Source organism: Hyaloscypha bicolor, assembly GCF_002865645.1.
Source record: "Hyaloscypha bicolor E unplaced genomic scaffold K444scaffold_117, whole genome shotgun sequence".
In the NCBI taxonomy this organism is placed as follows: domain Eukaryota; kingdom Fungi; phylum Ascomycota; class Leotiomycetes; order Helotiales; family Hyaloscyphaceae; genus Hyaloscypha; species Hyaloscypha bicolor.
The window spans coordinates 617,509-640,408 of NW_020194619.1; the positions used below are offsets into that span (position 1 = coordinate 617,509).

Sequence of the window (22,900 nt, forward strand, 5' to 3'; positions counted from 1 at the left end):
AACCCGGATTGGTCCAACCCCTATTTTCATCGTGATTCATCAAGATCAAAAAATAGATAGTTTTAGAGACAAGAAGCGGTGGACACTTCGAAAGATGCTTTAGATGAATTGTGAATCAGAGAAGTCATCTAGTAGTTCCGCACCGGCACTCCATGGCACTAAGGCATTATGAAAAACATGGCATTTTTCTCTTTCCCTCTATCAGCAATACGAGAGCAATTCAATGTAGAGTTTCCCGTCGGTACGACCCAAATCAACGGTTCCACCTCACAACCTCTAATACGCCATACAATGATGCCAGAAATTCTTATTTACGCCCCTTTCCCACCGTTTTGACCATTACATGGAGAAAAGAAAGCGGTCATAATAAGCACACTCATCACTTCTTTTTGCCCTTTGTTTTGCCCTTCGAGACAGGTGCGGGGCTCGATGCGGTTGACATGACACTTGACGCTCTGGAAGAAGGAGCAGCGGAAGTCGCCTTGCTGCCTGCACCAGACTTGATGTTATCAAGTGCCTTGTTCTGGTAGGAGTTAGTTATTAGATCACAATCTTGATTGTTCTGATATACCTTTACACCATTCTTAGACTTCTTCTTTGCCGGTGCCATTCCAAGAACGCTATCTTCATCATTCTCATCATCATCCGGCTCTCTCTTGCCTTTACCATTGGTAGTGCCATTCGCACCTTTCGGAGCAGATGCATCCTCGAACTCTCGTGCAACAGTCGTGAGCAATGTGGTACATCTTCTGCTGATCTCGATCGGGGTTCGGCTAAGGAAGAACCAGTCGAAGCGGAAGAGTGGGCTGTCGCGAATGTCATCACGAATGCGTTCGAAAATTCCTTCGCTGTCGACACCATATTTGTCAAGCAAGACAAGCAAGAATCGGTCTTCCTCCTCGGTATAGACCTTCTTGTTTGTTGTAGAGACCGAATAGTTGATCTTCAGCTGCTGAAGAGGAACACGGTATTGCTGCATCTTCTTACGCAGCATTTTTCGCTGATGCTCCATCTTCCTGGTCTTCTCTTCTCCAGCCTCAATCAAGCTGATATATTTGCTGTAATCAGCAATTTCAGTGTATCGCTGCCAGAAAACTTTTGCATAAGCTTTGATCTCTTCAGGAGTCTTGCTGTCGACCTCGTCGGCAATTTGCTCGTAGTCCTTTCGGCCGTACTTTGCAGAACCGTTAATGAATTGCTGGAAGTCTCTGCGATTCCAATCAGCAAATCCTTGCTGAGAGAGTTGCTGCTTCTCCTCTTGCTCCTCCTCGGTGAGTGGTGTAGCATTGTCAATCTCTGCTTGGTCCAACGCACGTTCAGCTTCGCGATCTGACAAGTCATCATCTGGTCCTTCAGGAAGGGGAACCTTGTAGCCGATTTCCTTGCGGTGGTAGGCAGTTTCGCGATCCTGAAGATCCCGCAACATACCAGGGAAGAATTGATAGTCGTGGACAGTGATTTGCTTTGGTGCTCGGGGAGCCTTTGGCTTTGTGTCAGCGGTGCGACCGCCAGTCGACAAAGCCTGCTTGTAGTATTTGTCCATGGAGTATGACTGCTCCTTCCGCTCACGTTTGGCAGGGTTGATCCAGTTAATACCGATCTCCTTCTTTTTGCTAGTGAAATCTTGGCCGTTCCACTCGTAAGCAGATTCGGAAGTAAACTTCTGCAAGTCATCGATACCGAGCTTCTCATAACGGGCGTTGAGCTCGGCAGTACGCTTCTCTCCGTGCTTGAGAATCTCATCAATATCATCATCATTAAGCTCAGCACCCTTCTCCGCGAGAGCGCCGGTTCCTCCCTTGGAATTGAAGACCTTCTCGGCACCGTGTTGGATCATGTTGAGCAGCTCATCCTTGTTGGCGGCTGCCTTTGCAGCGATCTGTGCACGACCTTGTTGAATGACCAGCTGGTCAAGACGAAGCTTCTGAGCAGCACGCTCCAACACCTTCTCCTCGATGGCGTTTTCTGTGACAAATCGGTAAACGACGACTTGCTTAGTCTGACCAATGCGATGAGCACGATCCATAGCTTGCAAATCCGCCTGCGGGTTCCAATCGCTGTCATACAGGACGACAATATCGGCGCTGGTCAAATTGATTCCAAGACCACCAGCTCGAGTCGTCAAAAGGAAGATGAACTTCTCCGAGTCTGGTTTGTTGTACTCGTCAATTGCTGAAATACGGTCTTCGTGAGCTGTACCACCATCGATTCGACAGTACTTGAACTCTCTGAAGACACAATAATCCTCAAGAATGTCCAACAATCTACTCATCTGAGAGAAGATCAGAACTCGGCTTCCTTGCTTCTTTAGTCGGACAAGAAGTCTATCGAGCATGACCATCTTGCCTGCGTTGACAACGAGGTGCTCATCGGTGGTGTATGGAGGTCCAGGCTCGGCGCCTTCGAAGAGGTAAGGGTGGTTGCAACACTTTCGAAGCTGCATAACGATGTTGAGAAGTCTCGTCTTCGATTCGCGCTTTCCGCCTGCTCCATTGACAGCGTCGATATCCTTCTCCAAGATCTTCTTATACCACTTAACTTGCATTTCAGACATGCCGATATACAGGTTGATTTCCTTCTTAGGAAGCAAACTCTTCTCAACGTCGCTCTTGACACGTCGGAGCAAGAAGGGACGAAGCACACGATGCAGTTGCTTGACGACAGTATCCTGGTCTTCTCCTTGACCTGAGAACCACTGATCGAAAGCCTCAGCATCACCGAAAACATCAGGAAGGAGGAAATTGAGCAAGGCCCAGAGTTCGTGGAGATTGTTCTGAAGAGGCGTGCCCGTAATCAACAGACGATTTCTAGAATTGAACAAGCGGATAACTTGCGCAAGAGACGATTCCTCGTTCTTGATGCGATGGGCCTTGAAAGAGTTAGAATATTGTACCTAACCGCCTAAAGACGCAACTTGCCTCGTCAATTATAATGTACTCCCAAGCAAATTTTTTCAAATGTGCCTTTTCTCGCAGAATCATCTCGTAACTCGTAATGCAGACATCGAACTTCTCATCGATAAGACGCTCGTTAATCAAATTGTGACGCTCATCCTTGGCTCCCTGGAGGACCAGAACATTGACCTCTGGGGTCCATTTCGCAAATTCTCTCTTCCAGTTGTCAAGTGTCGACTTTGGGACGGTAATGAGATGCGGGCCTGTGATACCCATGATATGTCGCAAGTATCCAAGGAAGGCAATTGTCTGTAGAGTCTTTCCCAAACCCATTTCGTCTGCGAGAATACCAGAAATACCATTCTCATGCAAAGATATGAGCCAGTTGAGACCAGCAACTTGGTAATCACGCATCTCACCACCTTTGATGAATCCTGGGGAATCTCGGAATACTGTCTCGGCAGAGCCACCAGCTTTCTCGTCCTTCAGCAGCTCTGCATCTTCCTCAGCCTCGGTTCTGCGACGTCTCTCATTCGCAGCTCCTCCTTGTCTATCACGGCCTTTCTTAGCCTTTTCAGCTTCCGCATTCTGGCGATCGATCTCAATCATGATTTCCTTAATGCGTGGATTGGGGTTTGTCTCGATGAAATGTCGAAAGAGGTCGGTTAAGCCAAGGAGATATCGAAAACGTCTGATGGAGTCATCTTCCTGGGAGTCTGTCAGAGATTGTTCCGGCAAGGCCATGGGCTGGCAAATATTCCGGAACGTACCTTAGATTCGCCAAGAATATCGTGTTTTTTTCCAAAAACACTTCTACGGAGTTGGGTTGCCTCGGAACGTCGCTTGCGCCCGTCGGTGTTGAGAGGCTCACCGACAACACTGCTGGCGGTGGTGTTTGGATTGGTATCGGAGTCTTCTGTAAAATCTGGAGTCTCGTCGACATCCTATGGGTGAATGTTAGTGGTCCATGTCTGTACACCCGCCCAATGAGTCTCAGGTAATAGTTCCAAAAGTTCTGGGACAATTCAAATAGGGCAAGAGACTTTGTACTACTCACCATTGGGTCAACTGGAAGCTGTCGAATGGGTTCATCCGCCATAGAGGTATCGGTATCGGCGCCACTTGCGCGAGATGAGCGTGGAGCCATGTTGTCAGACTCCAACCCAGGAGGGGAGTAAGAGCACAAAGGAGGGAGCCTTATGCTGCCTCAAGAATGTTCCCAGTAGCTAGGTGCAATGACCCGATCGCGTTGGTGATAGAATACTGTCCAGGGAATGGCGTTGTGGACGGGTGTTGAAGAACTTAGAAGGAGAGGTTCTTTTTGGAACGCGTCGACATAAACGTTAAGGGAAGAGCGATGTCGCCTAAAAAGGGCTTAGCGCAACCGTAGCGGAAGTCGTTTGTGGAAGGAAATGCTGCGGGGTGAACAACACCAATCTTATTCACCCAGACACACCGATACAACAAAATCTGGTCTCAGCTTCAATAGCCATAGTATTTGGGCTTCTTGGCTCCTTTGTTCAATCCATTATACCCACCTCGCCTGGGCCATCGCAAGACTGCTACAACCGGATCTTTGACCTGCAGGCTTCCGACAAGCCCTGCCGACAGACCTTGGTTACGGTCGATCACCACAAACACAACAAGCATGGACTCCATGAGGAGTCTGAATACATCTCTTCCCGGCACTACTCCAGCCAAGCAGCAGATGGGAGAGCCTTCCGAGCAGCTTCTTACAGCCTTCAAGGCCGCTGCCTTGTCCGTCACGAACCTCTATAAAAGCGCCGCAGCAGATCAGGGAAGGGCACGAGCAGAAGGCTACCAAGATGCGTTAGATGAACTCCTGGCGTTCCTAGACAAAGAAGACATTGGTTTGAGTGATGGGGAAGGATGGAGGATTCGACGATGGGCCACAGAAAGACTGGACGGTCGAGACTCGATATCTCAGCACATGGAGAGCGACGATGAGAATTCGGAGAAGCTAGAGCGAGGATCATCCCCCATCCTTCAAAGATCACAAAGTGCCACTCGATTATCTTCTGCATCGAGGCCGGCCAGGACAGCATCTCCAGCACGAACAGAATCTGCGCCGCCACCTACAGTCATCACGCCAATTACCGAAGAGGGACCTGTCAATTTTGTTCCTCCCCAAAGCACTTTCACATTCCGATCATCGCATTCGTATCCTCAGGATGCAGATATTATCCTGTCAGACCTCGAAATTGCAGACAATGCTCGAGCTCAAAGTCATGACGGCTCTGTCACGTCACACGCTTCAAATACTGCGTCGTCGGGCATCACAATTACCCGGCCTTCACGAACAAGACACAATAACCACTCAGCACGGATCAATTCCAGGAATACGGCTTCGATAGGCAGAGGTGCGGGGCAGAAACGCAAGATCAACTTTGGAGAATTTTTCGATATTGGAAATTTGGGCAAGGATGGCTTTGGTGGGGGTGGAAAGCGAGGAAGATTCGCATAGCGATCCACATTTTGTCTCCCGTTCTGCGATACCCAGTGGTGCATCACCACCCTGCTGTTTATTGGGAGCTTTTGTTGTCACATTCTGGTAGCATTTAAGGAGCATCAGCGATATTTTACTCCTCACGGAACGATGATTCACGACACATTTGCAGAGACTTGGGATCGGTTGCTGGGTCATGGTCGGTGCGTTAGACAGCATTGCAAGGCGTCAGACACCTGGGGGTAGAGGATTTGGTCAAGTCCATCCAAGTTTGTGAACTGGCCTGGTAATCTAACAATAAATTCGGATTTCCTGAATCCTTAAACAATTCCTTTCTTTATTGGTTGAGTAAGTGAAATTCGCTCTCGACTGAAGGTTTTTCTTTCTGCTAGTTCTCTTCAATACAGTTCACAAATAAAATGACTATGGGAGTCAGTGCTTCCCATCAGTTTTCGATTATTGAGTCATCCGTAAATCTGATTGTATGGTGCATCTAATCCACCCTTTCATGTGAAGGGATCAAGTGTCGTTCCTACCTCACTTGTTCAGTCTTCTCTGGTTCAAAACTATCACAGCATCCACCCAGCTAAGGGGCTCACCAACGACTCCACTCCCCTTTCACTCAAGCTTCCATCTGGCGCGAAATGGATTTTCATCTGGTCACCCGTTGTGGAAGGTACGGAAAGTGTCATGGGGAACCGTTCCTAAGAAGAAGAAGTTCCGATGAGCCTATGGATGTAAGCTCCCTATCCAACCAGCAGCAGCAGCAGCTCTAATATCACTGATAGACTCCTCGAAGGTATTACGAGACGGAGAAACAGTATCAGGAAGGCCAGCGTGCATCAACTGCAGCGTGGGAGCAGTGGAAGAGAGAAGTTCGGTGACGTAGATATCAGCAGGACTCTATGGTTCGAGTTAGTGGACCGAAAGTTGCGGAAATTAATAGCCTTGTATAAAGCCCCGATGGCGATGAGTTCGGTCTCGGTTTGCAGGACCTGCGTGATCGAGTTTCTGCATCTGAACATGCCAATTCGAGTCTCGTACGCATAAATTCATCGCCCTCAAAGGACGAACGCTGGAAATGGCTCCAGGAGGTCCGAAAAGCTCCGCCAGTTCTGGCAATAATTCTGAATTGCCTGGAATCAGATACACGCCGAGATGAAAGGAAGGAGAAGTTGTTCGATCTCTGTGACGATGTCGTCGCTTCCCAGACCATCAGAGGACCAACGATCTCACATCACACTCAAGATTTCGTTGCACCAGTTCATCCCGAGGGTCAAGCTAAGATGGGGTATGAGAGAACAGACACCCAAATAGCTCTTTCTCAACTGGGCCATCTAGTTCCACCACCTGGCCCGGCAGCAGAACCAACCTGACAATCAAATGCGTCGAGCAGATTGACTTCGACAAATCATGCAAAACAAGCATCTGGAGCTCCTTCCGTTGGCTCTTTTTACTCCACCAGAACAAACCCCCGAGCAAGCGTAAGCCGAGTTGCTCCGTCTAGACCCTTTGAACGCAGAATCGCTACACACAGGTTGTCTAGAGAAAACTCGATCCAACAACCTCCCACCGGGGTAGCTGTCCGCGACTTCGCCGTTTGGACTGAGAACCAAGAACGTGCAATACCTCAAAGACCGCGAAGACCTCCACAACAGATCACCGCTCCTGCTTCCGCATCCCCACAAACAGCACTATACATAGCCGGAGGAGGTACAAAGCCGCCAACCTACATCTCCACATCCAAGTTTCCCCCCCCCCCCCGAGCACGGAGACGAGCACGGCATAGAGCGACCTCCGGCATACAAGACTGAAGCACCTTCGGTTCCTCCTGCTGCCAATTTTATGCCACGGGATGCGCTGGGTGAGGATGCAAATGATATACGCATGGAGGGAAGACGAGATCAGATTGGATGGGGACAGACTCGTGGCACAATCAGCAACCCAGAGGGGCGGAATGGTATCGGTGGTGGCAGTGGAACAGAACTGCTGAGATACTCTCAGAGATGAGTCAAATGAGAGGCCGATGAATGGCAAAACACCAAAACACCCAATTAATAACAGAAATCGTTGCTTTCTTCTGCAGGACTTGTCAAGACAAAATTTCTTCCGATATATAGGTTCCTCTGAATTCAAATACTCGCATTTATTTTCAATGTCCAAATGGTATTCGAACGATAGAGACTCCTGATTACTGAAGTTATCTCCTTGAGTCTACCTAGGCTAGCTACTGCCTTCTCAAGCACCTCGTGCTTGCTTACGAAGGCGACGGGCGAAAAAAACCGTCCAAATCCCTTAAGCGAGAATTTGCGCAATCTTAGCCATGCGATAAAAAATTTGTCGTAATTGTAATTTGAATTTAATTCCAGCAAAATTGTTGTAAAAGATAGATCTGCTTCTTTTCTATTATACAAATTAAAAAGTAAAGAGTTTAGATGTTGTATTGAACCTTAGTGTGATTTTCCACAGGTAGCGATTTTGGTGTTCCTCGCGATTTGGCAGGTGGCCGGTTTTTTTCGCCCGTCGCCTTCGTATGTAACTTCGCTTGCACGACGCCGAATTTGAAATTATCTACTTTATCTAATCGTGCGTCAGGACTTGCACTAAATCCCCTACGTCCCTGCGGGTTTAGTGCGTATCAGCGATACGGTCAAAAATCAGCGATACGGTCTTTTTTTTTACCATTATATCGATTTTAATTAATTAAATATCAACACCATGGCCAAATTCGACCCAGAAGAAGAGAAAAGGATGGCCCAGGCCTCCGATTTCTATGCCAGGAACCCACACGTCAAAAATCTGCGATTGCGCGTTAATTCAGGGTCAAATTACGCCTCTGGAAAGCGCGGCTCGCTGGCCGATTACCACAAAACACCAAAGGGGGCTTCAACAAGGCCCTTTATCGTAATCAGGAAAATGCCCTAAAGCAGTTTATTGATTTTTTGATCTGTTTAGGCCATAATATTAACCTCAAGAGAGTGCGGGGGATGGCTAATAAGATTCTGGGAGAGAGCGCGTCCACCCACCAGGCGACGCATATTTGCGCATAATGATAAATGCTAGGTAGAGAGCTTGGTTTTGTCAAGCCACTCCCCCCTTCCCCTTCATTTTATAATAATGGCTTTGGTAATATAGTTAGATTAGCTACTAATGGGAAGGAGACAATTATTGGGTACACGAATTAAGACATGGTGGTTGTGTAATTAATTGATTTCTTAGAATCGAAGCATTTTGGGGGGGTCGCCGATGAGGTAAAGTGTGTAATATTTCCAGCATTTTATACTGCATGCACATGCGATGTAAAAGTAAGAGAATTTCAATTATTAATTATAGTACAAACTCTATATAAACTATAAAATATTTTTCTTTGATTTTCACCAAAATTCCGAAAATTAGTGTTCTAAAAAAATGACCGTATCGCTGATTTTTGACCGTATCGCTGATACGCACTAAACCCGCAGGGACGTAGGGGATTTAGTGCAAGTCCTGACGCACGATTACCAAAACAAACTCATTTCTACCAATCAACACACAAAGAGTGATTGTTAAATTAGAACACCCTAGCCCGCAATTAACGCTAAACAAAGGGAAAACCCAGATGAGTTACCCTCCTATCTACCCTGCCCCAGCGGGGGGTTACAGAAACCACTTCCAAACGACCGTGTGGACCGGTCAGTGGAGGCTCACAGACATGCTCGACAAGAGTGCCAACAGTGTTTGCTCCGTTAGGGAACCCTCAAGGGACATATGTCGAGGGACTGAGGTTCCCGACCCAGCTTCGGTCTGTACTTCCTCCTACTACTCGGGTCCGCTTTCCGTGAAGTAAGGAGTATGTTAGATCACAAGGCAATCAAGTAGTTCTTGGATCAAACTAAACCTATCAAATTCGGAAGTCTTGCTTTCCTTGTGCAAGACATTTCTCCCAGTTCCACATATCCCGTGATTTGCTGGCTATTGCTCTAGTGTAGTGTTCAAGGGTCGTGCTTACCAGGAATGCGAAGATCACTAACAGGCTTTGAATGACAGCAGCTGCTGGCCCAAGTCACTTGAAGTCTATTGAACTTTATGTTGTCTATATGATGCAACAGAAAGATGCTTACTCCTTGGTGATTAACAGCACTAGTAACGAATTACTCCCTCAGCGGCGACATAAATTTCAAGTTTCATTCCACTTCTTCGGTTCCTCCCCCAAGGCACAATTAAGTCGAGGAGTAAACCTTTCTCACAGAGAACTCTTGGCTCACCACTAATATCACAAACCACGGCTCTGAAAGAGCATCGGATCACCGAACCATCAAGATGGGAAAAAAGAGCAACAGACCCCATAACACGGTACACAACTGGCTTGACATGCTATTTCGAGGTTTCAGCGAGGAAGCAAAGAAGGATTTCAAGGAGAACCAAGAGTCATCAAGATATTACCCCCCAGCTCGGGATATCGAGAAATATGAACGACGACTTCAGAGGGAAATGGAAATCAACTACCCTGGCTCGGGCGCAAATTTCATGCCCGATCTCGTTTCCGGCGGACAACCCCTTCCCGGGTTGATACCCAGACCTCCAAGCTCACCACAAGACGTACAGGGAGCTATCCGCCCCAGACTCGTTCGACCTTCTTCTGCGCAGCCAGCAGGTTCTCAAGATGGCGTCCAGGTTTCGCTTCCTCCATACGCTACACAAGACCCCCAACGCCCAAGACCCTCTCAAAATTCTAACCAGCGCCCACAACCGGGTCGTCCTCCTCCTCGACAAAGTCAGGCAGAGGATGAGAGAACAGAAACCGAAATCGCACTTGCTCAATTGGAAAATGTCTCTCCGCAGCGTCCGGCACAAAGAGCTTCACAAATGAGCGCTGGTCAGACCACGGAACCCTCTGCCATAGCTGCTAGTGAAGCATCGCATGCCAGTACGGCAAGAGTGCCGACAGAAAGGGCGGAGCTGTTTGATAATCGGAGAACTTATATTGAGGGAATGTCGCCTCCAAGCGGTTATCCGAGTTCTCGTCGCTCTCAAAGACGGCCCTCCCGCCGTTGACCTCCATAATCCATGTCCCCGAAAGGCATTTGTACAACAAATTTTGCGAGATATTAGCTTAGAAATTGGAATAACTAGGCTCCTATCTTCTAGCACGTTCTTCCCTTTCTATCCAATATCTGAAGTGAAACTTTCCCGCCTTATGATGAGGTCACTTCACCCATATGGCAATGGCTTGAGGCGCCTCGAGAATGTGATAGATGAATCACTGACCGTTAGCCGCTTCCAAATCGAACAGTATCTCCTGCCATTGCTGGCAGCACAGGATTCACAGACAAAGGTTATTCCCTATTTCAGCTCAGGAGACGAGAAGTGAGAATGAATCCAAGGGGACATTGATCCCAAGCATAAAGGATACGACACCCAAACATTAGTATCATGGAATTATGGGATCCTTAAAGTTCCTCAAGAAGATACGGGATAAGCTCGACAATTATATTGAGGACAGAGAACAAGCTCGAGAGCGTCGGTCTTCATTCAACCAACCACATCCTCGCAGCTGGAGTCCAGACCCTAACGAGGGAGAACGGAAACGCAGGAAATCCTACGACGAGAGTAGTCGAAGACCCATCCACACGCATCTTAATAGCCACAAAATAGTAATGGCCGAGAAGCTAGCTCGGAAGATCAGCAATGGCGAAGGACCAAATCGAGGTCGAAAATCGGAAGGTAACCTGCCGAGTCCTCGTCAATCCCGAGATGTTGCCATCACTCCCGGAGGTGGTGGCAGGGAAAGGTCTCCAAGAAGATCAGATAGTGTGCTTGTTCGTAAGAGACAAGAAAACCAGAGGGGAACGAATCATCTGAGAGAAGACAGGCCTCGGGCGTCGAATGAACAAGTGAACCGACCTCGAGAGAAGTTTCCACCTGTGCCACCGATTCCCCCACAGTGGACCAAGGAAGCTCGGAACAACACATCGCTATCGTCACGAGCTGAAAATCAGTTAGGGCAACGAGGGAACCTGCAAACCGAGGAATATGAAAGGTTGCAGCGAGAGTCTATGGCAAAGAAAGTCCAGAAGCAGCCAACCGTAGATTGGGATGCGATGTTAAGAGAGAAGAACGAACAAGTAAGACTGGCTGCTGAAACAAAAAGGCGAGAAGAAGAGCAAAAATGGAAGAGTGCTGAACAAAGACGGCGAGCTGAAGAGCAGGCAGTGGCTGCTCCTCGCAAGTTGGAGGAAGTTCAGCAGAAGAAGAAGCAAGAAGCTGTTCGTCAACGTGAACGAGAGGCAGCCGAGAAAATTAGACAAGAAGCAAGAGAGAGAGAAGCTATCCGTCAACTAAAACGGGACATCCGTCAACGAGCAATGGAGCAGCAGCACGCTTCCAAAACTAGGGAAACTGAGCGTCAACGCGAACAAGTGAAGACTGAAAAGCGGAGAAAGGCGGAAGAGGCCGAGAAAAAGGTAAATGCAGACAGAGTCAAGCGTGAGAATGAGGCGAGGCGACTGCGGGCATTCGGCCCTCTCCACCAGCGACGACCTGCTTGGCCAAATTCTCCCGCCATTGCCGGTTCTGGTCCTCAAGGCAAACCGCTCGAAAGAAATGGAACCGATCCAGTCCGACGAAGGCCAACAGGTAACAGTGGTCAACAGCCTAGCAGACAGGAGCCGCGGGTTCCAGTAAGGAGAAACAGTGAGCCCAACACGCCCCAGAGAAATGACAGCGTTCAAAATAAGCTTCCAGTGCTCGCTGCATTGACCGAGGAGAATTTGCGGGCCCAAGCCGCTGATTCCGACGATTCTGATATTGATCCATTAGGCAGGGGTCTGGGAGACAACATGAGGACGTTTCTATGTGGATTCGCTGTCCCCACTATACTCCAGTCCGATCTCACCCCTTCGATCGAGGACGAAGAGGTCGAAAACAAAGCCAAGAAAAGGAACAAGCCTAATAAATAATGAGGTCTGGACGACCTTGTTGGCTAGTCACGACGTGGCACTTGCTCGTATCTATCTATCTTGGCTTGGGCAGCTGAGACGGAGGTGGGTTTCTCTAATGTATAATCCTTGCACCGATCCTCGAGGAATTAGAGTTTGTTTGGAGAGGAACGGAGATTGGCGAGAATTATATGTAACACCGATCTCAATAGAATTCATGACGAAGACTTTCCTTGTATCTTCCAAATGGGATTTCGTCACGCTGTGCGCCGTTGTGCCACGCCCTCCTGACGCCGAGTCCATGGAAATCTTCAACATCGAATCTCAACACCACCTCTGCTAACAGTCAAGTATTTCACCCCTTTATAGGGCTTGACGCCTTCTCCCAGGCCTCGACTTTTCCTCGTATCAATCACCAGGCTTTCGACCTTGATTCCAGATGCCAACCAACCCTTGACAGAGAAGCTGACCATTGCCGAGCTCGGCATAAGAATCTTGTTTTGTGCAATCTTCTTAGAATCTTTTTGTACGACCGTCATCTCCGTTTTAGGAGCTGCGACAGGGTGACTCTGATACGGTTCCTCCTCGTAATTATAACCCCCATCGAGTCTGAATCCATTCGCATCAAAGTCTTCGTCATCTGAAAGAGGTCCAACCAGAGTACATCGCAGCGTAGCTCCACCTGCAACAGCTTCCTTCGCTGGAATGTTCCATTCTAGTTTCCTCTCGCCGGGGTTATAGGTAGTATCGCCTCGACTTGCTCGGATTTCGGATAGATTCCTTACATCGGATGGCAGAGGAACCGTGACGACTAGATCTTCCAAAGCTGGTGTCGAAGAGGTTCCTACATGACTCCCACCAAGGCCTCCAAAGCCTGATCCACTCCGACCTCCGGGAAGACTGCTGCTTCGGGAGGAAGATCCTGAAATTGAGGAGTTTCCTTGGCCGGAGACTTTGGTAATGAACAGCCTGACCTCAAAGTCCGAACCTGTGGGGCCAAGACTTGTCTTTACTTCCACATTGACAGGCAATTTCAAGTTCGAAGAATTAGTAATGCCAACTTTACCATTCTGAAGTGGCAGTAAATCAACCTCATAACCAGCGAGGACAAACCTTCCATCCGGCGGAACAAAACTCAATTCTCCTGGCTTTTCCCGCCATCTTGCTAATCTTACACAGGGGTGGAAGACCGGTAACTCCATAACGCTGTTGATGTTTTGCCTTCCGGATGGCGTTGAAAGGTTCAACAGCAAATCCGGAACACCTGATATTTTTGATGTAAAGGCAATGGTACCATTCGCAAAAGCTGCTAGAGGCCGTCCCGAAGGTGCCAAGGTGACTGAAAGTGTCTCAACTAAATCCACATACAGCTCATTAGAGGTATGCCGCACATTTGCTCTTCGCCATGGCAAAGCAGGAGTATTTGCTGCCAATGAACCGGTCGAAGATATGGCGGACATATTTGAGGGCGCTGAGAAACCTGGTTTTCTGTCGACAGAGATTAGTTTAGAAATTAAACCCCAGTAAAGCTACCCACCCAGGAATATTGATTCCTCCTAATAATTTCCCAATCCACCCTTCAACTTCTACTACGTCTCTCAAAGCATTTGGCTCGGTCGTGCTCACTGCACCAGCATCACACATCTCATTTAAAAGTTGGGCCACGACATCATAGCTGCTTTCCACCTTGTGGGCCAATAATGGCGCCCCAATAAACTCCTCAAATACATCTATGACCCGGTGTAGGAACTCCAGCGCGAGCAGAGGCTCGATTTCGGTGGAGGAGGTCAGGAGGAAGAGGAGGTGGCAGTGGATGAGGCTGAAGACAAGAGTTGGTGGAGAGGTATTCGGAAGGTATATTAGGTTCGGCCGAGGAGTAGGTTGTCCTAGGTATAAAGGGAGAAGTTGGGGTGCGGTAAGAGGTCGCGAGGTATAGGGATGGGCGAGAATTGGCCGGCTTGACAGTCAGCTATTGAAATATCACAGGGGCAATTCTGCTTACTTGTGTTCATCATAAATGTACAGAGCCTCTATAGCCCCGTTCATTGTTGGTTCTTGCTGCTATTGAATCATTTGATGCGCGGAGAGTGTTTAGATTGGGGTGTGCTGTTGGTAGATCATGATTGCACCAGACGTACGTGGGGTGTCAAATGCGGCCGCCTCAGCCATGAAGCTCATTTCATGAGCCCCCAAATCTTCTTTCTACACCAACACAGTCATTACAGTAACTTGGCGCTCACCCACGATGGCAAGCTCGAGCACTCCTCGCATAGAGGCGCTTTCAAGACCTGAACCGCTCAAAGAAGTTCTCGCGCAGGACAAATTTGAAGACTGCTTGCCTTGCAGAATCACTGGTAGGAAGAAGCTGGCTTTCGTCTAGCACCCAAATTTTGTTGACCATCATTTAGGGGCCGCTGCGTTTATGGGACTTGGTGTCTACAGCTACTTCTCTGGACACTCCCAGCTCAGAGCACAACAGGCCAAGATCCTACAGAGCAAGAGCTTATTCGGGTTGAAGAGTCGACAAGCTGGAATTACCGGAATCGCCCTTACACTCGCGGGAATGGGCTTTTGGAGACTCGTCAACTAGACAGCATACCCCACTTCAGGACAGCAGCTTTGAAAGGGGTGTGTCATGGTTTTAAATCGTGGTGTCCTATTCCTCCAATGCTCCCGCACACTTCGCCTCCCTGGATCTCCACTCGGCCTTCTCTTTTTCCCAGGATCACTTTGTAAAAAAAAAGCACAGCGAAAGCAGAAAATACCACCAACCCGGCTCAGGGCAGACCACATCCAACGCCGAGTCCAATATCCCCCGTCAGCTCCATGATCGGTCCCGTTGAAACAATGGCTGGAATTACGAATCCTACGAACTGGCCCTAGCTCAATAGCAAAGTCATGCATCGGAAACGAGGACTGGGCTCATACCTTCTCATCCCATGCTCTCGATACTCGACTCCTCCCTGACCCTCGATAGCCCTATCGTCCTTGACTGAATCATTAAACAGGGCGCCAATGCGTACCCTTGTCGGTCAAAGACATGTTGAAGGGGAGTCTCTACTGTACCTGCGTGAGAATCGTAGCGCTCATAAAGAGGAAGCCAAGATGGAAGGAGAGTGTTGGCAACGGCATCACAAAGCCGCGCAATTTGAATATTGAGTGCGGTATCTTGAAATGAATACTTTTATAGCATGCAAAGACAATAAATAGATTACAATACTTCAACGCCTTCTGTGCGATGATTACTTGTCTTCCTGAAGTTTCTTGCTTCCACCAAGCTGAATGGCCTCGTTCTCGACCCGCTCAGCGCCTGAGCGATTCGTCAAAAACGCTGGACTGCCGGTAATGCCTGCAATTATACCCCTGTAACCTGTAGAGATGGAGACATGTTTCTCCGATCCGGCTACCAAAAATTCCCCAACTCAGCCTTGTGGTTTTTTCAACTTCAACCCCAGCAACCATGGCAATCACGATTCTGGCCCCAGCTCCTACTGTTCCTTATCAAACAAGGAATGACGCGGATGATGATGATGAGAATGGCGGTGTTGATTTGGAAGGGGATTCTGATATGCGACCTTCAAAAAGAGCTCGGCGAGGCAAGGATATCGTAACACCTGGAGAGACGGTCACAGATGATCCGCAATGGATGAGGTATACATCTCAATGCCTTCGTATGTAGTTGTTTTACTAACTACATTTCAAGAGGTCATGGCACATACATTGCGCCTTCCAGCACAGAAATCATTGCAACGGTAGCAGGCACAGTCCAAAAGACAAACAAGCTTCTCTCTGTCCGGCCCTTACGAGCGCGTTATACCCCCGAAATTGGCGACTTGGTCGTAGGGCGTATAATCGAAGTACAATCCAAGCGTTGGCGCGTTGACGTTGGAGCTCCCGTACTGGCTGGTCTTCCACTTTCAGCCATCAACTTGCCTGGAGGCATCCTGCGGAAGAGAACAGAGACAGACGAATTGCAAATCAGGACATTCTTCAGCGAAGGCGACCTATTGGTAGCGGAGGTACAGAGTCTGTATCAAGATGGAAGCGCCAGTTTACACACGAGGAGTTTGAAGTATGGGAAGCTGAGGAATGGAGTATTTATCAGTGTCAGCGGAACAGGCGGTGGAGGAGGTGTGGTCAGAGCTAGGAGGCAAGTATGGACAATCGATACTGATCATGGCGGGGGAAAGGTCGATGTGATATTGGGAGTTAATGGTTACATCTGGATCAGCAAACACGTCGAAGTCGCTGGAGGTGATACTGCCATCACGAGGATTGAGGAGAACGTCAGCAGTACCATCTATTCGAGTCAAAACGACGAAATTCCTGCCGAGACAAGAAGAGAAATTGCGAGGATCAGAGGCGTTATTACATTGCTTGTAGAAGAGGGGTTGAGGGTCGATGAAGATATGGTCATGAGGGGCTATGAAGCCGCTGTCATGGTTGATGATGAGAATCCGGGCGAGAGTACCACGTACCTTGGAGGAGACATGGGAAAGAGAGTTCTGGAGATGTTGAGCGGTACATAGTTGGTCCATTGTCCGAACAAAACACTTTCCAAATTCCTTCGGGCCCGGCTGGTCTAGATTTCCGCATGTAGCAGCTTCTATTGACACTATTACAGAGCAGCCAGCTGTCAATAATGAGGGAAGAAAACTACGATTCTATTCGTGTTTCATGAGACCGAGGTAAGAAGCACGAAAGCTGCGGCTGGAGAAAGCCGTAAGGATCAGATGTGCCTGCGAGATTTAGCGATTCTGTTTGACGATTACTGATCAACGATTACTATTCACCCCGGACCGCGGCGACTCAACACCTCCTCGTGGTGCGGTCTGGTAACCTGGAGCAATCGGTGGACCGACTGCTCTATCTCTTTGGAGGAGTACAAGGCTAGGATTGAGTCCCGAACTAGTGACAATAATAGAATCTCCTCCTTTACTACCGCCACCGCTCCGACTCGAGACACCGTATCTCCTCTATTATTCAATGTCAATACACAAGATTTGCCCGCCCGTCTCTAATCGACTAAGACTTTATAAGAAATCGGTACCTTATTTCGCTCGTTTAATAAAGGGAGTCTAACCCTTATGCGCTAATAACGCATACCTTTAGCTAGGTTAAGGAGATATTAGGGACATATCCTAACGGGCATTTTTGCACTTGGGTTTATTTATATTATCAAGAGGCTTAGGTTATAGAGGCATATTAAGGCTTAGAGGCAATATCAGGCGTGTTTACAAACGAAAAGGATACTTTGGTAGAATGGTTCCTGTCCCTCTTCCTTTAAGCGTCAGCGTCTACGGCCGGAGTCCGTCCCTGAACATTAAACTACTTATCCTGGAGGAGCAATAACCGGATTGAGATCCAGAAGGGGAGTTTTCGGGCTTTCTCCCGAGGCGGATGGCCTGGAGATCCGAAAGGCAGTCATGCTAGGCTAGTCTGGGGCTGTGGACAAGGCTTTCTTGGTGTAGACTATCCCTTTCGTGTGTAGTAGTCGAGAAAAAAGGGGGGACTAGAGATTTTATAGCGGAGACGAATATAAATACTAATGCGATTAGCAATTGCGAATAGCTTCGTTTTAGTGATTTCTCTATGAGCTATATATATACGAGTGCGATAATGCTTGCGCACGCAAAATGAGGTATCTTGGCTGCGGCCGAATTTTTGGTGAATAGTAATCGTGAATCAGTAATCGTTAATAGATCTCGCTGGCATTACGGCTTTCCGTATGCGGCGCATCTACCACTCCTGCGGCCGCATCCCTGACGGTCTGACAATGAAGCAACTATTTCGGATGGCTTTCTGCTAGAATTTCACGAACAATGAAGCTGCTTGCAACAATTACAGGGTTCCAGATAACATATTTCTGCTCACACAGAAATTTTATGGAAGTTTCAAATCCAATTTCAGGGTTTGTGGGGTGTGAATCTCTCTACAGAAACCACTACGGTAACTCACTATTCCTTTCGGCGATAAAAAAAATCTCCTTTATCGAAGCGAAACACTAGAGACGTCACTTCTTTGGTGTCGAATCGAGGGAAGCGACGTGAGAGCATGCGATTCAGTGCCATATTATCCATGTCTGTTCTCAATGTGGACCAGATCGCGAAAGACTGCCGGAACCCCTCTCTTCGGACCCATCAGACGGGTTGCCGTGGCCAATTGATGTCACTTGTGTGGTTGCTGGTGGGTCTTTGTGTGGTTCTAGATTTTTTCTCTGCCTGACCCCGACATGGCATGGATAATTCTTCAACTGTGACAGCATGATAATGGGGCTGCTTAAAAATCATGGATCGAAGCTCCGAAAATGTATTTTGTTGATCTCATCATCTCCGAAGGTTTGTTGTTATCGTCAAGTGTGTTTCCTCGTATAAGTAGTTCGCGGTTTTCACCTCACAATTCTCTTCGGGCAGCAAGAATCCACTTTACAATCTTCCACTACTTCTTTACACAACCGAATTTCCAATCCAGTCAAATCAAGAAAACACAGTCATGGTTGAATTCACAATCTTCAAAGGTTCGAAGCAGGGGAAGATTATCAAAAGCACGACCCAGAAGGAGCTCAAACCAGATGAGGTTCTCATCAAAGTCACCCACTCTGGTGTTTGCGGTACAGATGAGCATTATAAGCACACAGACATGGCACTGGGACATGAAGGTGCAGGGGTTGTCGAGGCAAGATCCCTTCAGTTCATGAGGCTACTCAAGCTAATCATTAACCAGGAAGTCGGTTCATCAGTCAAGAATTTTCGACAGGGCGATTCAGTAGGATGGGGATATCAGACCGGGAGCTGCGGCCACTGTAAACAATGCCTCACCGGCCACGAGACAATGTGCGCTGAGCGGCAAATGTACGGGTACGCCAACCATGACCAAGGCTCCTTCTCCTCGAAAGCCATCTGGAAAGCCGACTACATCTACAACATTCCCTCTTCAATCCCGCGCGAGTATGCAGCACCGCTGATGTGCGGCGGAGCAACAGTCTTCAATGCCTTACATTCCTTCAACGTCAAGGCCACAGACCGCGTTGGCATAATCGGTGTAGGCGGACTCGGACATCTCGCCATCCAATTCGCATCAAAGATGGGCTGCCAAGTCGTCGTCTTCTCCAGCACAGACAACAAGAAAGACGAAGCCCTCAAACTCGGAGCTGATGAATTCATCGCCACGAAAGGCGCCAAAGAGCTTCGTGTTTCCAGCACCATCGATCACCTCCTCGTTACCACCTCTTTCCAGCCAGACTGGAAGCAATTCCTGCCCATCATGGCACCTGGCGGAACAATCTATCCTCTCACTGTCTCGCCAGAGGACTTGAAGATCCCATATATGCCTATCCTTGCAGGCGAGTTGAAGATTCAGGGATCGCTAGTTGCTGCCAGGCAGGTGCATCGGGAGATGTTGTCTTTTGCGGCGCATCACCAGATTAGGCCTATTATTGAGCAGTTCCCCATGACTGTTGAGGGTATTGAGGAGAGTATGAAGAAGTTGGAGGATGGGAAGATGAGATATCGGGGTGTGGTTGTCGCACAGTAAATGTGGTGCTGGGGGACTTTGTAATATAGGATGCATCGGAGTGGCGTATAAGTAGGAGCGATTGATATTTATAGAAAATAGATACACAGATATAGGATACTTCTTTGCTCAACGGAATTTCCAGTGTGCAAAATGTAAGAGGCGAATATTGATGGTCAAAGTGGTTGCTTGGCGGCGAAGGGGCGAAAAGTGCCACATTAAGCTTAACCAGCCCCGGGATCTTTAAAAACGTTCAAGAAAGATTAGGTTCCATCTGGTCTCTCCCCGGAACGACACAGTGCCCATTTAACCAACCGTCCTGAAGACAATACCTCTGGGCACGTGATATCATATTTCACGAAACTCAGGCTGTCACCACTTCCCCAACTCCGAGGAGCGGATGCACCCGTTACGATGTGCAACAAAGCCAAAGCGATCTCCGTTCCAAGACTATCATCCACTGCGTAATTTTCACGGGTGGCAACTTTGCATCAACCAGTCAGTGGTGAAGCTTCTCCTCGGGAGTAAGCGACCTGCATGAGAAGATAGGGGTGTATATTCATAGTCCAGTACTAGACGTAGTCTTATTAGGAATCAAGATGGAGATGTGCCCCGAGGATATTGTGGATGGAATCCGATATGCAACAAAGATTGCTTGACAAATATCAAAACTGTGTCGTGTGACAAGACAAGGAGTTTCCTGTCCCCAGTGCTTCCTGGCCCGTAAACATTGCTCCAAGCCCAAAAGAGTGCTTAATAATCATACATGGTCCAACTTCGCACTCATATCGACTTTTGAACCAATCGTCCCTCTTCTATCTAAGCCATGGAGGCAATGAGCTGTTTCCTTGGGCCTTCTTAAAACCGACAGCCACAAGAGCAACGACTACCCACCTCGCAATCGCTCCCTTCAGACTATTCGCCCCAAGTCCAAAGACAAAGCTAAACCAGTACCCAACACCTTTGATCTCCTTTCCCTGACGATCGAAATTTGGCTTCTGCTGAGTGAGACGTCTGATTTGGGGGAGTTTGCCGGCATACGGTGGGTAGCGGACGCTGATCATGCTCTCCATCCAGCCTGGGGTGGTGGTGACTGAACGACGATGCGTGAAGCTGTCGAAGGAAGCTTTGCCTCTGTATGCACCTTGCCCTGAGTTGCCTACACCGCCGAAGGCGAGAGTCGGGATGGAGCCGTGGTAATAGGCGTCGTTGATGGAAGCACCGCCAGATGTGACTTCGTTGAGGACTATGCGATGTTAGAATTCAAACAGAAGAGTGTAGCGAAAACGCGGTAGCTTTGATTAACGTATAGACTAGGGATTGAAACTTACTCTTATTCGTCTCTGCCTTCGAACCAAAGGCATAGAGACCCAGAGGTGTTGAATGTACCTTGTTCGCTGTACGGATAGCAGTCTCAATGTTATCCACCGCGAGAAGTGGCATGATAGGTCCAAAAATCTCATCCACAACGGTGGAATCGTTCTCATCCTGAACTTGAACCACAGTGAGCTCAATAAAATTTTGAGACTCGTCCATTTCTCCTCCAATCAATATCTCGCCTGAGGTTTCATCAAGCATCTTCTTGATCCTCTGGAAGTGTCTCTTGTTGACAATCCTGGCAAAATCTTCGCTGCTCTTCTGGCCATTAGGGAAGAATTCTTTAAGGGTTATCTTCAATTGTTCGATGAATGCTGGGAGAATCTCCTTCTCTACCATAACATAGTTCTCGCTCATACATACCTGGCCAGCATTAAGGAGCTTTCCCCAAAGAAGTCGGCGCGCTGCCAGGCGTGGGTCCGCGTTCTTGGTGATGAAAGCAGGGTTGAGACCTCCAAGTTCGAGAGTGACGGGTGTCAAAGTCTCAGCAGCCTTCTTTGCAATGATGGTCCCAACTTGAGCACTTCCAGTGTAGAAGATCTTGTCCCACTTCTCGTTCAATAAGGCTGTTGTTTCCGGGACGCCACCGTTCACAACAGCAAAACTATTTGGATCAAGGTACTCCTCGACAATCTTCTTAATCACCATTGCTGTGGCCGGCGAAACCTCAGATGGCTTCAGCACAACGCTGCAGCCAGCTGCAATCGCACCGATAACGGGACCAAGCTGGAGCTGGACAGGGAAGTTGTATGCACCAATAACCAAGATGGTTCCAAGAGGTTCCTTCCTAATGGTCGGTTTAAGCAACGAGTTGGTAAATGCCATGTCCGGTGCGGCCTCATCCTTCATCCACTTCTCTAGATTCTTTGTGACGAATACGATATCGTTCTTGCACCAATCGATCTCGGAGATGAAACTTTCGAAGACGGGCTTGCCAATGTCCTGCTTGCAAGACTCAACCAAAGCATCGGCATAGTCGTCAATTCCCCAGTACAGCTTGCGTAACTGTGTCAACCGGTATGAGAGAGGCTTAGTCGTTTGTGCGTGGAAGGAAGTTTTGCAGAGATTGACGGTGGCCGGGATAGAGTCAATTGGTGTGGCCTCGAAGGGCGAGATCTTGCTTGGCCCCATTCTGCTGGATGAAGCTGTTCTATCGCATGTTAGCATAATTGTCAAGGAACTTAGGCAGCATCCTCTGCAGCAGGCTCGACCAGGTCCCTTTAGCAGATGCCGACACATGAGTTATGATAATGATCTGATCCTGCCATGCCATTGTACAACAAGACGGTGACAGTAAAGGTCGGCGAGAAAGAAGGTAGACAACTCACTCCCTGAATTCAGTTTCTGGTTATCTTGCACTTCTCGTGTTTAAAGAGAAGAGCGGATGATTGCATTCGGGCTGGTCAGGCCAGCTTTGTTTCAAGAGATTCGCGAGGCAAAGCGCTGCGAGACTCAAGCTTTATTTGTGCAGAGGTGTTGCGGTTCGAGACAAAGCGGAGCAACTCAAGTCCCGAAATGATTTGTCGTCTTGACTTTCATGTGAAGATCTAGCTTCTCCCAGTGGCTGTCGTAAATCCGGAGGTGATGGTGGCGTCTGCCTTCCCCTCAATTTCTTGCACCTCCCAAGCCTCGGTCCATGCGAAGCTCGTCAAGGGTGCTTACCCAAGATACCCGTGAGATTTAAAAGGGGGGAAACTATGCTAGACAACCAGAGGGGATGAACTTAGATTGCT

The 22,900-nt window shown here is 48.3% G+C and overlaps 10 protein-coding genes across 10 annotated transcripts; 7 read left to right on the plus strand and 3 right to left on the minus strand.

The window, feature by feature from the left end:
* Nucleotides 1-80: 80 nt before the first annotated feature.
* K444DRAFT_654072 (uncharacterized protein) lies at nucleotides 81-4,213 on the minus strand. Its single transcript, XM_024885919.1, has 5 exons — nucleotides 3,952-4,213; nucleotides 3,665-3,838; nucleotides 2,919-3,602; nucleotides 572-2,869; nucleotides 81-523 (listed from the first exon to the last, which is right to left on the minus strand). The coding sequence occupies exons 1-5, from the start codon at nucleotides 4,039-4,041 to the stop codon at nucleotides 380-382; spliced, it is 3,390 nt and encodes a 1,129-aa protein (XP_024733814.1). The 5' UTR covers nucleotides 4,042-4,213; the 3' UTR covers nucleotides 81-379.
* Nucleotides 4,214-4,342: 129 nt separating this feature from the next.
* Nucleotides 4,343-5,678, plus strand: K444DRAFT_615351 (uncharacterized protein). The gene has a single exon (XM_024880714.1). The coding sequence runs from the start codon at nucleotides 4,543-4,545 to the stop codon at nucleotides 5,377-5,379; it is 837 nt and encodes a 278-aa protein (XP_024733815.1). The 5' UTR covers nucleotides 4,343-4,542; the 3' UTR covers nucleotides 5,380-5,678.
* Nucleotides 5,679-6,005: 327 nt separating this feature from the next.
* Nucleotides 6,006-7,523, plus strand: K444DRAFT_665384 (uncharacterized protein; the record flags this gene model as incomplete). Its single annotated transcript, XM_024887063.1, has 5 exons — nucleotides 6,006-6,037; nucleotides 6,150-6,275; nucleotides 6,320-6,652; nucleotides 6,908-7,074; nucleotides 7,151-7,523. 5 exons carry the CDS (start codon nucleotides 6,006-6,008, stop codon nucleotides 7,369-7,371), a joined length of 879 nt encoding a protein of 292 aa, XP_024733816.1. The 3' UTR covers nucleotides 7,372-7,523.
* Nucleotides 7,524-9,361: 1,838 nt separating this feature from the next.
* Nucleotides 9,362-10,443, plus strand: K444DRAFT_615355 (uncharacterized protein). Its single transcript, XM_024880715.1, has one exon. The coding sequence runs from the start codon at nucleotides 9,661-9,663 to the stop codon at nucleotides 10,393-10,395; it is 735 nt and encodes a 244-aa protein (XP_024733817.1). The 5' UTR covers nucleotides 9,362-9,660; the 3' UTR covers nucleotides 10,396-10,443.
* A 338-nt stretch (nucleotides 10,444-10,781) lies between these two features.
* Nucleotides 10,782-12,299, plus strand: K444DRAFT_665386 (uncharacterized protein; the record flags this gene model as incomplete). The annotated part of the gene is made up of 1 exon (XM_024887064.1): nucleotides 10,782-12,299. The coding sequence occupies one exon, from the start codon at nucleotides 10,782-10,784 to the stop codon at nucleotides 12,297-12,299; it is 1,518 nt and encodes a 505-aa protein (XP_024733818.1).
* K444DRAFT_593562 (uncharacterized protein) lies at nucleotides 12,209-14,452 on the minus strand. Its single transcript, XM_024878310.1, has 3 exons — nucleotides 14,281-14,452; nucleotides 13,816-14,235; nucleotides 12,209-13,766 (listed from the first exon to the last, which is right to left on the minus strand). The coding sequence occupies exons 1-3, from the start codon at nucleotides 14,322-14,324 to the stop codon at nucleotides 12,590-12,592; spliced, it is 1,641 nt and encodes a 546-aa protein (XP_024733819.1). The 5' UTR covers nucleotides 14,325-14,452; the 3' UTR covers nucleotides 12,209-12,589.
* A 71-nt stretch (nucleotides 14,453-14,523) lies between these two features.
* On the plus strand, nucleotides 14,524-14,868 carry K444DRAFT_644644 (uncharacterized protein; the record flags this gene model as incomplete). The annotated part of the gene is made up of 2 exons (XM_024884989.1): nucleotides 14,524-14,632; nucleotides 14,687-14,868. The coding sequence occupies 2 exons, from the start codon at nucleotides 14,524-14,526 to the stop codon at nucleotides 14,866-14,868; spliced, it is 291 nt and encodes a 96-aa protein (XP_024733820.1).
* An 870-nt stretch (nucleotides 14,869-15,738) lies between these two features.
* K444DRAFT_644645 (uncharacterized protein) lies at nucleotides 15,739-16,807 on the plus strand (the record flags this gene model as incomplete). Its single annotated transcript, XM_024884990.1, has 2 exons — nucleotides 15,739-15,929; nucleotides 15,982-16,807. 2 exons carry the CDS (start codon nucleotides 15,739-15,741, stop codon nucleotides 16,805-16,807), a joined length of 1,017 nt encoding a protein of 338 aa, XP_024733821.1.
* A 1,521-nt stretch (nucleotides 16,808-18,328) lies between these two features.
* On the plus strand, nucleotides 18,329-19,919 carry K444DRAFT_615360 (GroES-like protein). The gene is made up of 2 exons (XM_024880716.1): nucleotides 18,329-18,953; nucleotides 19,002-19,919. Exons 1-2 carry the CDS (start codon nucleotides 18,771-18,773, stop codon nucleotides 19,809-19,811), a joined length of 993 nt encoding a protein of 330 aa, XP_024733822.1. The 5' UTR covers nucleotides 18,329-18,770; the 3' UTR covers nucleotides 19,812-19,919.
* Nucleotides 19,920-20,338: 419 nt separating this feature from the next.
* K444DRAFT_565655 (aldehyde dehydrogenase-like protein) lies at nucleotides 20,339-22,776 on the minus strand. Its single transcript, XM_024877108.1, has 3 exons — nucleotides 22,496-22,776; nucleotides 21,122-22,317; nucleotides 20,339-21,036 (listed from the first exon to the last, which is right to left on the minus strand). Exons 2-3 carry the CDS (start codon nucleotides 22,296-22,298, stop codon nucleotides 20,606-20,608), a joined length of 1,608 nt encoding a protein of 535 aa, XP_024733823.1. The 5' UTR covers nucleotides 22,299-22,317; nucleotides 22,496-22,776; the 3' UTR covers nucleotides 20,339-20,605.
* Between the last annotated feature and the right edge of the window lie 124 nt (nucleotides 22,777-22,900).

Coding starts and splice junctions, on each gene's coding strand:
- K444DRAFT_654072 (XM_024885919.1), bottom strand. CDS start 4,041: ATGGCTCCACGCTCATCTCGCGCAAGTGGCGCCGATACCGATACCTCT. Junction 3,603..3,664: donor ATATTCTTGGCGAATCTAAG/GTACGTTCCGGA, acceptor ACAGACTCCCAG/GAAGATGACTCCATCAGACG. Junction 524..571: donor AGTCTAAGAATGGTGTAAAG/GTATATCAGAAC, acceptor AACTCCTACCAG/AACAAGGCACTTGATAACAT.
- K444DRAFT_615360 (XM_024880716.1), top strand. CDS start 18,771: ATGGTTGAATTCACAATCTTCAAAGGTTCGAAGCAGGGGAAGATTATC. Junction 18,954..19,001: donor AAGGTGCAGGGGTTGTCGAG/GCAAGATCCCTT, acceptor ATCATTAACCAG/GAAGTCGGTTCATCAGTCAA.
- K444DRAFT_565655 (XM_024877108.1), bottom strand. CDS start 22,298: ATGGGGCCAAGCAAGATCTCGCCCTTCGAGGCCACACCAATTGACTCT. Junction 21,037..21,121: donor GAAGGCAGAGACGAATAAGA/GTAAGTTTCAAT, acceptor AACATCGCATAG/TCCTCAACGAAGTCACATCT.
- K444DRAFT_615355 (XM_024880715.1), top strand. CDS start 9,661: ATGGGAAAAAAGAGCAACAGACCCCATAACACGGTACACAACTGGCTT.
- K444DRAFT_593562 (XM_024878310.1), bottom strand. CDS start 14,324: ATGAACGGGGCTATAGAGGCTCTGTACATTTATGATGAACACAA. Junction 14,236..14,280: donor TACATTTATGATGAACACAA/GTAAGCAGAATT, acceptor CTGACTGTCAAG/CCGGCCAATTCTCGCCCATC. Junction 13,767..13,815: donor GGAGGAATCAATATTCCTGG/GTGGGTAGCTTT, acceptor CTCTGTCGACAG/AAAACCAGGTTTCTCAGCGC.
- K444DRAFT_615351 (XM_024880714.1), top strand. CDS start 4,543: ATGGACTCCATGAGGAGTCTGAATACATCTCTTCCCGGCACTACTCCA.